The 12,850-nt window shown below is 44.1% G+C and overlaps 1 protein-coding gene across 1 annotated transcript in view; it reads right to left on the bottom strand.

Annotated features, from left to right (window-relative positions):
* TRANK1 (tetratricopeptide repeat and ankyrin repeat containing 1) overlaps positions 1-12,850 on the bottom strand; it is a 79,098-nt gene that overhangs the window by 43,662 nt on the left and 22,586 nt on the right. The window contains exon 8 of the mRNA XM_078432524.2: positions 8,355-8,525. Coding sequence (XP_078288650.2) covers positions 8,355-8,525 — 171 coding nt within the window. The remainder of the gene's footprint in view (positions 1-8,354; positions 8,526-12,850) is intronic.

Raw genomic sequence — 12,850 nt, 5'->3', positions numbered from 1 at the left:
CGTGAAAGGGCCTGGCCAAGACTGGCACGTCCACAGACACTTGGAGGAGGAATTCAGTTAAAGCTACGAGAACAGCCCAGCCTAAACTACTGACCTGCAGGATCATGAGCGAAATAAATGCTGGTTGCTTCAAGAGACTACATTTGGGGAGCGATGTGTTACATGGCTATAGATAACTGACATAACAACAGTTCAGGGAAGTAAGACAGCAAGAGGAGGGCTTAGCACCACAGTAACATCCAACCATACGCCAGCCACCCGTGAGTCTTACTGGCAAGCAGGAAAAAGCCAAGAGGAAGGAGCCACCTCTCTGGCCAGAGAATGGAAGACAATACCCCCTTGGTTCCATTTACTTGAGAAAGTCGCCATGATTAGAAAACCTCCGCGGAGACAATGTTGAAAAGGGCAAATGTTTTATTTTGCTATCAGGTGATACACTCAGAAAGCGCTCGTGCTTACAACGGAATCTTACTGAGCACATAGGTTGTGTGTTTTCACACCCAGTGGAAAGGGCCTGGCCCACGGCGTCAAGTGCCATCACATCGTGCAGAGACGAACGAATATTCAACGTCATGTTCTAATAGAGCAGGGACGCTTTAAAAGAGATGAACTAGTTGAAAATGAGAAAAAGATTGAAAGCATCCTGTCTTCATCAGCTTCCCCAGCAGCAGGCCCCGAGTCAAGGATTTGTGTGCAAGCTGCTCATGAAGGAGGCGACCAGCGGAGAAACGGGGGAAGCAGATTAGGGGTCAGGGAGGAAGCCAGGTGGCCTTGCCTGAACCCACAGGGGAGCTCCAACGTGAGTACTCCTAACAGGTGTCCCCATGAGAAGTCAGGGAGACGGGCTTTCAAATGCTCACCTCACTGTGTCACTGGCTACAGGCTGCCCTGAGAGCGTGTAAATTCCCAGGCACTCCTGGTTTGAAGGAACACAAGCAAAACTGGCTCCATAAGCCGGTCTCCTTGAGAGCAAGCCTTGGGTGTTGGCTTCCCACACTGAAGGCACAGCATGTCAGGGAGCACACAACAATGGTGAAAGGGACCCAGGATCCAAGCACAGTTCCAACATTACCTGCTGTGCCTTCTGATATACACCTGGATCCCCTTTCAACACATCAAGTCACAGCACCAGAAACACACACACATACACCCACACAGCAATACATACTGACCTCGGGGACAAACGCACTTTGACCTCTACTCAAGAGACCTCCAGGTGCCAGACAGAAGCAAGACCCACTTTACACCATCCTCCACAGAAAAAGAGATGGAAACTGCGTGGCAAAGGAAGATCTACATCACCTCAGCCAGAGACCCAGGAAACGTGTATGTGGTGTAACACTGACTGACTAGCACTCCCAGATCGGCCCTCCCAAGTTCATCCTAAAATGCCAACGAACACATAGAAAACAGTGAAAATTCACAGAACAACAGGACCCTTGGAAAAGGAGCCACTTCCATCAGTCTCGTGTGCCCGACCTCACGCCATCAACAGCTTTTCTAGAACATCATTCTTCCACTAGGGAAACTAGTATAAAAGTCTTCTTGAAACTGAACAGAAATATACTAAGCTTGACAATACAGACAATTAGATGCGGTTGTATAATAAACGCATGGTTGTGTGGTTCTGAATAGTCAAGCAGTGGGTCAGAGAAAATTCCACACGTCAGGAAAGAAACCAGAGAATGATATCAACAATGTAAAGGTGCGTAAAAGGGGGCTCCTGGGCAGTTCAGTCAACGAAGCGTCCGACTCTTGGTTTCGCTCAGGTCATGATCTCGTGGTCTGTGAGTTTGAGCCCCACATCTGGCTCCGTGCTGACAGTGCGGAACCTGCTTGGGACTCTCTCTCTCTGCCTCTCTGTCAGCTCGTGCTCTCTCTTTCTCTCTCTTTCCCTCTCAAAAATAAATAAGTAAACTTAAAAAACTGTTTAAAAAGACACATAAAAGGAAAGGTGCTAACACACTGATGATGGTGTTTCTGGGCAGACACAGGCGACTTGCTTATTACTCTGAATCTGTTTTGTTCTAAATTTTCCATAAGCTTAATAAGAGACAAGAGAAACATCAGAATATAAAGTTGCTTATACATTATAATCACAGATTTTTTTTTTTAAGATGATTATGTAAGTGCTGAATAACAACAACAAAAAGACTGGATAAAATAAATGTTTGTTTTTACATAAAAGTCTGTTTTTACAAATTTTCTACAATGATCAGGTTTACTAGATATATATATAAGCAGATTTAAAATTAAAAGTTGGGGGGGCGCCTGGGTGGCTCAGTCGGTTAAGCGTCCGACTCCGGCTCAGGTCACGATATCACGGGCCCCACATCGGGCTCTGTGAGGCCAGCTCAGAGCCTGGAGCCTACTTAGGATTCTGTGTCTCCCTCTCTCTCTGTCCTTCCCCCACTCGTGCTCTGTTTCTCTCTGTCTCTTAAAAATAAATAAACATTTAAAAATTTTTGGAAAAAAATTAAATCAAAAGTTAGAACGAAAAGAGATCTTCTGGAGTTGCAATCGTGCTCAGAAGTGTTAGAACATAGAAACAAACCATTTCAAAAAGAGATTTCATTTTTGCCTGAAATTCTTCTTTCAAGCTAAAAAAGGCAAAACCGGTTAAATTTTAGTACACACATTTTATCAATTTAAATTTATGTACTCATTTCACTTTTACAAAAGAAAAGAAAAATGTATAACCTTAAAAGCATGGAATAAGACTAAATGACCAAATCACAAACATATTAATTTGGGGGGGGAGGGAGGTGAGTTTATGGAAAATTAATATTTTCTTGTTTTCCTTTTCTATACTTTGTGAAATTTTTAAAAAGAATGCATTGTTTTTTTAATAAGGAAAACATATCAGGAACATCTTTTAGGTCGATTCCTGTATGTATGAAAATGGGGCACCATCTCGGTGCTGAGGGCTGGTAAGATGAAAAACCAGGGCCTCTGAGCCCCAAGTTCCGTCTACGGGGGAAGCCCACACACACAGAGAGAAGCTTCTCGTGTCCTCCGAGGGCTGTGCACAACACAATGCAGCTGGCTCCCACTGGAGCCCTGGAGGGAAGGCCTCAGAGGCCTGGAATGGTCCTCATTCTAAGTGAATCAGATAGTACAAAATGAGGAAAATGAGGGCTCCGGTCCTGAGAGAAGAGCGACGGAGGCCAGAGCGGTGGGCCTGCCGCCACCTGGTGGTGGCCGTGAGAGGCAGGGAAAGGCAGTTAAGAGTTTCCCTCGCCACGGTTTCAGTTACACGGTCGACGGTCGACTGCGGTCCAGAAACAGACGGTGCTCCTGCTCACAAATCGTCAGAAGGTCAGTAGTACCCTAAGGCTCTGTCGCAGTGCCCACCTCAGACTCATGTCGCCTCATCAGGCAGGCATTTTATCGTCGCACATCATCACAAGAAGGGCCAGAAGAGTACAAATAAAGTGTTTTGAGAGAGCGAGAGAGACCACATTCACCTAGCTCTTCTTACAGTCTAGATTGTTATAATGGTTCTGTTTAATATTAGTTATTGTTTTCAATCTCCTGCTGGGCCCTAATTAAACTTTATCATAGGGATGTATGAATAGGAAAAAACATAGGACATCTGGGGTTCAGTACTGTCCACGGTTGCGGGCGTCCACGGGGAGTCTCGGGACGTGTCCCCTGCAGATGGGGCGGGGGACTGCTGTCTGTAACCCTGACTCTAGGACTAAAGCTTTGCTCCTCCAAATGGGCTCTAGCTTCCCCAGGTAGTTTGCAAGAACTGCAAAATCTCAGGTCCTGCCCAGAACCTGCTGAATCAAAATCTGCATTTTAACAGCCTCCCAAATGGCTCCCATTAACATCAGAAGCTCTGGTTTAGAGAACAGCACAAGTCTTCAGGAAGACCCTTTATTTCTCACCTAGGTGCAAAAGCCATCCTCTCCAAAGACGTTGTCGCCATAATCATCAAAACGGGGCGCAGAGACACCCAGGATGAGCCCAGGGTGACAGCTTCTTTTACCCTACTCTGTACATTAGAATATTGTCCGTCTGGGTACGAAAAGCTAGGGTCTTGAAGGCGCTTTACTTGGGACCCCAGATGTAAAAAACAAAACGATTAAGTTCGTGGACTCAGGTCAGGAGCAAGGGTCCCCAACTCTCTAGCAGCACCCTTCCCAAAGATAGTGTGTTTCGAACCAGCCCATTAATGTGTGAGGATGGGGAAGGATTAAAGTCCATAAAACCCTAATCTTTATGACTGGAGAGTTACCTTTATGCCCATAGCCCTGGGCCCTCCCTCTGCCTGTCTTCTCAACTACTACGCTGCTGAGAAAGACCACGCTGGGGCTGAAGTCTAAAACTACACTGTCCACTACGATGGCCACTAACTTAATTAAGTAGAATTAAAATGCATTAAATAAAATGAAATTTCCAGTTCCTCCGTTGCATGGGTCACACATTTCAAGTGCTCACTAGCCGTATGTGACCAGAAGGCTATCACATGAGACAGAGCAGATATAGAACATTTACATCACTACAGAAAATTATATTGCATGGTACTCGTCTACAAAGATTCCCGGGCCCCACCTTAGATTTTAAGGTTTGTGCAACTGGCAAAAATCTTAGAAATGAAATTTACGCACACTACTCTACACAGCCGTATTGATGCTCAATGACGTTCAATACAGACATATTCCAACGACTTCTATAAGGGTTCCACTGCTCGGAGTCTTTGGGAAATACACTACCAGAAGACTCCAACTCGCTAGCTCGTCCTGACAACTGTCATCCTCCTCTTCTCCAATTTCTATCTATCAGTTTCTTTTGCCTTTTCTGACTCAGGGTTTCCCTATGGTTTCAATACTCTTCTACACGGCAAGAAAAAATTCGTGGTTGACGGTCCGGAAAACTTTAAAGTAATATCCAATAAGCTTACCAACGCAGGCTGTAGGTTTCACAGCATCCACCGTCATCACAAACTACTCAGTGAGACAAACGGCAGGCTTGGAACAAGGCACATTCCTCTTGAATGTGCTTTTCTTCCCATGAGAGTATAATTGAATTCTAATAGGTAAGAAGGGAACTGGCTGCTATTCTACTGAATCTCTTCTCCCAGTTCCAAACCTAGGCCACAAATTTAGTTGGTGAAGGTGGAGAGAGAGGAAAGGAGAACAAGACCCTGTCTCAGAAACTGAGATGCTTTTAGGATTAGCAGATACTCAAAGATTCTAGTCTAAAAAAAAAAACAAAAAACAAAAAACAAAAACAAAAAAAAACTTGAAAAAATCAAAACTTTGAAAACTAAACAAAAATGAATGACTTAATGCTAATGTCTGTAGCCCTAAATATAGCATACATACACACATATACAATATTCTAAGAATTAGGGTTAGAACTAATTGCAAACACAAAATTAAACATAAGTGAAAAATCTGCAAACAAATCGGCCATTTTCTACCATCAACAGGTGGTCCTTTTTTGTTGTTATTTTAAAACCTGGAAATTCACTGGCAAAGAAATCTGTTTGGTTAGTGTCAGTTTCTCAAACAGTAGAAACCATCCCGAAGCTGAGATTACAGACATAAACCTCTCAGGAAATAATTTCACAATGATTTATTAATTACACTACCTTACAGAAGAAATCACAAAACCATTTAAAAACTAAACATGAACAAACTGAGGGTGGATGGGGGGTGGGGGGGCGGGTAGGAGAGAGGGGAAAATGGTGATGGGCATTGAGCAGGGCACTTGTGGGGATGAGCACTGGGTGCTGTATGTAAGCCAATTTGACAATAAATTATATTTAAAAATAATAATAAATAAAAAATAAATAAAAAATAAACATGATATGTCACAGCTTTAAAAGATCATTTATGAGAAACAGAGGACTCTGCAAATACACTTCAGTCCCCTCATTCCCACGATCTCATGGAAACAACAGAAGATATTTTAAACAAGTAAATGAAAATAAAAACATAGGGCAATGAGGGGCACAGGGATATTAAATGAAAAGCAGTTTCTCCCCCAAATAAAACCTTCCGTACCCTGGCAATTGTGATGACCTTGCCTGTCCCACTGCCTTTGGTTCCAACACACACACCCAATGGGCTTCCTTCACCTTGTCACCTACTTACCCACTCCAGCGGGGGGCAGTGTTTCCGGGGGAAACACATCCAGATAACTTCAGGAAACACACACTAACCATCTATTGAGGATTAGGCAGTCTAGTTCTTCATTCATGCACAAAAACCATCCAAAGATCAGAAGATAATTAAGGAAGAACAATAGCGGGGCCCCAGGGGCGGGGCAGCGGGGCTCGGTTGGTTGAGTTTCCGACTTCGGCTCAGGTCACAATCTCAGGGGTTCGTGAGTTTGAGCCCCACATCGGGCTCTGCGGTGACAGCCTGGAGCCCGCTTCGGATTCTGTGTCTCCCTCTCTCCCTGCCCCTCCCCTGTTCGCACACTGTCTTTCTCTCTCAAAAATAAACATTAAAAAAAAATTTTGTTATTTAAAAAAAAAAAGGAAGAGCAATAGCACAAAAGAGAAATAAGAAAATGAATCTACTAACTGCCAAAGAAACAAATAATTCAGAGAAGAGAGGATGACGTTCTTTTAGGAAAGAAATTCTTGATATTCTTTTTTTTTAATGCTTATTTGCTTTTAAGAGGGGCAGTGGGGAGCGGGGGGGGGGGGAGAGAGAGAGAGAGACAGAGGATCCAAAGCGGGCTCTGCAATGACAGCAGAGAGCCTGACGCGAGGCCCGAACTCACGAACTGCAAGATCATAACCTGAGCCAAAGTCAGATGCTTCACCAACTGAGCCACACAGACGCCCTGAAATTTGCAATATTCTCAAATGCCATTCAAGAACAGGCGCGAATGCGGAACAAGCACGAGCTGCCATAGATAAGAAAAGAAAGAATCAGAGAACAAGAGTTGCTAGAAATTAAAACTGAGTTTCCAAATTAAAATATGCAAAGAGCGAGCTGAGTTATAAAAGAAACGCTGGAGACCAAGTTAAAGATCTGGGAAGAAAAAGCACCTAGAAAACATTTGGGAAAAATAGAGAGACGTGTTATAAATTCAGGAAGCGCAGCCATTTAATGGTAGCACCAAAAAGGCATCGGAGGGGAACAAAATGCTAAAAGATAAATTTCCCTGTGCTAAAAAAAGTTAGATTGAAAGGGGCCAACAAGAGCCAAGCGGAAAGAACGAAAAAGGACCCACACCTAGAAATACCCCGGGACATTTCAAAACTCGAAGGTCAGAGAAAGTCCTAGAAGGGAAAGTAAACAAGACTGACATCAGATTTCTAATCAGTAGCAAATGGAGGCTAGAAGACAATGACAGTTTCCCCAAAGTTGGGAGGAACAAGGTTTTACAGAATATTCTATCAATCTAAGACCCCACACACTGATGGACACACCAGAAACAGCTGCCCCCAAATCGACATGCCACATGTGAAACACACTCCGATTTTAAAGACGTTAAAATGTGGGGGGAAACTGCAATTTAGAATCGACAAAACACAATACCTGTGTTCAAGAAAACACTGCCTATACTCAACCAGTGTAAGGACAACATAAAGACATTTTCAAAAAACTCCATAAGTCTACTATCCATGTCTCTCCTCCAGGAAAAATACACACATCCACACAATAATGTATATGTTTTGTTAAACCGGGATGCTTAAATAGTATCACAATTAAAGAGCAAAGTTTTCGGGACATTTGGTGATTCTTTTCTACAGCTTCAGCTAGGCTACCAGTTGCAGAACATAATTTACATAATCATTTACATAACCACACTACCATGTAAATGCCATTTACTAGAATTCCATTTCTAGAATTCATCTGTGGATGAAGCACAGAAAACTCAGCGGTAAGGAGCAGAATGTAAACGACACACATAACATTACTAGGCAAAATACAACAATTAGAGCTAACTTGTTGCATTTCATCGGATACGGCAGCCAGTCAATAGATGCTGTCCCATACTGATAAACCATATGTGTTTAAGAGATACGAATGTATTTTAAACTGTTGGCTGTAGTTGCTTCTGGGGAGTAGGCTTCATTTTTGTTATCTCCTGTTTTGTATGAATATATTTTTTTTTTTACTGTGTGCATGCATGGAAAAAAAAAGTCACCTATACCGCCCAAAGGCGGACCTAGCAAAGTTACCAGAATGTCACAGACACTCTGTAAGTAAGAGTTGTCTTACTGTATCTTCCCAAACAGGCAAACAAGTTTTCCAAAGTTGAGGGGTCTCACCTCCATCATCATATACTAAGAAAGCATAAAGTGATTCGCATCTAATATCACAGACCCAGTTTTAGCACCTCCCCCCCCTCCAAAAAAGTTATTTCACCGGAAGCTGTACCTGATAGGTCCTTGGAACACGTGGCCAGCTTTTCCAAGTGACTGTTGATTTTCTCGATGGCTTTGAAGTTCTTATTCCTCTTCAGGACATCCATGGCAGACCGGGACTGTCGATCCAGCAAGGTGGGGTCTGCCCCAAAGCTCAGGAGCATCTGTACATCCTCTGTTTGTGCTAGAGCAGGCCAAAACGACAACAGGGGATTGGCGAGGTTCCTTCTATAAGGAGACGTCCCCATGAAGGCTCTTCCTCCCAGTTCTCTGCCCAAGCAGCCTGGGGCAAGGAGACCAAGGTCCCTCTGCTTCTAGAATCTTAACTGCTGGCCTTGGGCAATCCACCCAACTCCCAGAGCAAGAAGTCCTGTGTGGAGTGGGTAGGACAATAGCTTTTAAGAGGTTCAGAAGTGCTCTCCTCTCTACCTTTCTCCCCTCTCCTTGGCAACACGCAAGGAGAGGGGGGGATCTGGTTACTAAGCAACAGTTACAGCTGTAAGGATAACAGCAAGCTGTGACTTCAGATTTCTTTATTCCCTAGAGGGGAAACAGAATATTCTTCCAGAAAAAAAAAGGGGGGGGGAAAAAAAGCCTGTCTGGGGATAGAAGAAAGTGGCAATTGCTTTCGCATCAGGGTCTTTTTGTTGTCACTGTTTCCACCCTCCCAGTCCCAACCCTCTGGCTGCCAGCTCCATTTGCTGCTTTGACATATCTGTTTGCCGAGCACCAAGGTGCCTCTGTGGTCACGGATGCAACAGGTTTCCGAATGGAACGGGTGTAGCCCTGGGGGTACAAAGACTTATGTGGGCACAGAGAGTTAAGCAAATCAACGCCTGATCCCCAACTTCCAAGCCCATGTTTTCCTAAAATTCACCACCTTGACAAGGCACCTATCCAGGCATCGTCCTGTTCACGGAGCTCCCTTTTCCCATGTCCCCAGTCACAACTGCCTTTCTCCTATTCACAAAAATGAGACAAAATTACAAAGTCAAACTTCTTACCCATCAAGGATCTCACTAGGGCAGGCAGAATTCTAAGACAGCCCCCAACTGCCCAGCTGCACTGGCACAATCGATCAGCACTCTGTTTGTGGGTTCGAGCCCCGCGTCGGGCTCTGGGCTGACAGCTCGGAGCCTGGAGCCTGCTTCGGGTTCTGGGTCTCCCTCTCTCTCTGCCCCTCCTCCGCTTGTGCTCTGTCTCTCTCTCAAAAATGAATAAATGTAATGGGGCGCCTGGGTGGCTCAGTGGATTAAGCGTCCGACTTCGGCTCAGGTCATGATCTCGCGGTCTGGAAGTTCGAGCCCCGCATCGGGCTCTGTACTGACAGCTCAGAGCCTGGAGCCTGCTTTGGATTCTCCCTCTCTGTGTCTCCCTCTCTGCCCCTCCCCTGCTTGCTCTCTGTCTCTCTCTCTCTCAAAAATAGACAAACATCAGGGGTGCCTGGGTGGCTCAGTCGGTTGAGCATCCGACTTCGGTTCAGGTCATGATCTCACGGTTTGTGAGTTCGAGCCCCGCATCGGGCTCTGTGCTGACCGCTCGGAGCCTGGAACTGCTTCGGATTCTGTGTCTCCCTCTCTCTGCTCCTCCCCTGCTTGCTCTCTGTCTCTGTCTCTCTCTTGAAAATAAACAAACATTTAAAAAAATTTTAAACGTCAAAACGTGATGAGACTTCGCACAGGTAATCAAGGCCCCAAAGCACTTGACCTGAAGATATGGAGATTATCCTGACCTAACCGCCTGAACTACATAAAGGTCAAAGGTATACAGGTCAGGAAGAGGGCAAAGAATTAAAATACAAGAGGGGTGTGATGCACAAAAGAAAGTCTCCCCTGCTGGCTTTGAGGGGGGGCGGGGGCACATGACAAAGAATGTATGGGGCCTGTAGAAGCTGACGCAGCCTCTGGCTGCCAGCCAGCAAGGGAACGAGAACCTCAGTCCTACAACCGCAGGGCACCGGTTTCTGCCACCACCGTGTGACCCCGAAAGAGGGCCCGGAATTCCAGATGAGAACAAAGCCCCGTCAGTACCTTGACACCAGCCTCAGGGGACACCGAGTGGAAAACTCAGTCACGTCATATCAGACGACTGTCCTACAGAACTGAGCTGTTTTGAGCCACTACATTTACAGGGATCTGCTACACAGCCTAGAGAACTGACCGCGAATTCATGTACTGCCCCAAGGAGGTGAAAATTCCTGGCCCGCACAGTATCAACAGAAGGGAGGAGCAGGTGACCGCCAGGTGACTCTTTTCGAAGGAACTACAGGCTACCCCCTCGTACTGTCCTCCGAAATTATTATTTTTCTCTTTAATAATTAGTTACAGAAGATTTTAATAGAGTGCTGTGGCTTTGATGATATCTGGAGTAGCAATTTTGTAATAATTAAATCTAGAAAAGAGACTAACTCTAGAGTTTTAAATCACAGGAAAAAAAAATTTTTTTTTTTTAATCTAAAGCCATATAAGTATTTTTGTTCCAGAAGAAGATCACTGGACGGCTGATGAGACTTTCAGGCATAAATTATATTAGGGTAAACTTCTCTCTGAAAAGTAAACGAGAGATATGATCCCCCCCAAAAATGAATGAACAATTTGATATTTTTGGCTACTAAAGAGCTGGTCCATAATTTTTTACACAGATGTTAGAGGACATCAAAATTGCTGTAGCATTTATATTCTAGTATATGCAAATGAAAGAGAGAGAGAATAGGTGTATTTTAAAATATCTGTGTACACAATTCTGAAAATTACCTTTTCTTACACATTTTTGACTCACAGATAAAAAATTCTAGGTGTCAACATGAAAACATGTAAAGTGCATAGGTTTTCAAGTCTTGAAGGAGATAAAGAGGCAAAATTTGAAGACACACTAGACTTTTTTTTTACTTGACTAGCACCCATTACCCTTTTTCCTGGTAACAACAGCCCAGTTTTCCTTTGAGAAGCACCTTTTCCAGCCTACCTGACTTGATGTGAGTAAACACCAGACAGACACACATTCTACCACCATGACATCCTCCACAACGGCCTCGGCCGGGGCCCCAGCTCTGACCCCAACCAACCCCAGCCCCAGCCCCAGATCCAGGGGCAAACGCCTGATCGGGATCTGGACAATCAGATCATTCCATCCCGGAGCTCTGCCCCAGCCCCAGCTCCGGGGAAAATGCCTCACCAAGAACTAGCCAATAAGATCATCCCATCCTTCTGGCTCTACTGATTGGTTCATGGAGGGCATGTGACCAACGTCAAGTCACCAAGACTCCTTCCTAGGACTTGAGCTGAAATACTGAGTGGAGGTATCCTCTTTGGCTGCGATTGACAAATAGGCATAAGATAAACTTAATATCAGCTGGCTTCAACTGAAAGAGAGCCTGCCTAAGAAGGAACCTAACACAGAAGAAAGCAGAGCTGAGAGGTAGAAAGATTCTTGAAAACACCTTTAGAGTACCTGGACCCAACTCTGGACTCTTGAGTCACATGAGCCAATAAATCCCCTTTCTTGCCAAAGCCAGTTGGAGCGTCTGCAGCTTATAACCAAGTCCAGTGCAACTACTCCTGGCCTGGCTTGATGTCAGTTGTAAGAGATGACCGTTTCTAGGCTTTGGGTCCTGCTGCTGCCGGGCTCTGGTAATTCCCTGAGACTGTACTCCTGGGCCTCCCAAACCACATTGATCCAGAGCCAAGAAGACCATAGTAACAACTGCCACCCACCAAAATGCCGACAGAACTGATGATTTCAGAGGCTCGATGATGCTGCAATTATTTTAAATGGTGAATTTGGAATTCAGGCCACGTTAAAGTCGCTGGAGAGCTCCTGACTCTCCATGTATCAAAAAAGTATTAAAAATGGAGAAAACTCATACACTGTTGGGGCAACCTTTCTGGGGTTCAAATTAGCAATAGCTTTCAAAAGCCAGATACATGCCAATATGCTAACATCCTAAAGTTGCACATATGTTTTTATTTATACATTCATAGAATATTTGTAGGAAAAAATCATAAGATATTGGTAACATTGGTTTTTAAGGCTAAAGGACAAAGACTCTCAATACTTTTTGTATCTTTTGAGTTGTGAATGTAATCTATTTAAAATTTAAATAAAATGAGAGTCATCCAAATAAATAAAATGTACAATTCTTTGAACAAACAATCCCTCAACTAGGAAATAATCCTACAGATACATTCCCAGCAGTGCACAAAGATGTATGTAGGAAAATATTCTCTGAGCTTTATTTTCGGTAGCAAAATAACTGAAAACCATTTACACACCCATCAGTGAAGTACAGCCATGTCAGAAAAAACTGTGAGCTGTTAAAAAAAAAAAAAAATGAAATAGCTATGCAGTTACTAGTAGGGGAAAATGGCCAAGATTATTGTTCAGGGAAAAAGCAAGTTACTCAATAAAATGTAGAGTATGCCCACATTCATATTTAAAGCAGGAAAATAAAAATTGGATACACACACACACGCACATGTACACACAGGTACACACATGTATATATCTCGG

The sequence above is a fragment of the Panthera onca genome, chromosome C2 (genome assembly GCF_046562875.1).
Source record: "Panthera onca isolate mPanOnc1 chromosome C2, mPanOnc1 haplotype 2, whole genome shotgun sequence".
NCBI lineage: Eukaryota > Metazoa > Chordata > Mammalia > Carnivora > Felidae > Panthera > Panthera onca.
Note: the sequence above shows the minus strand (reverse complement) of the source record. Positions and strands in the feature narration are given on the sequence as shown.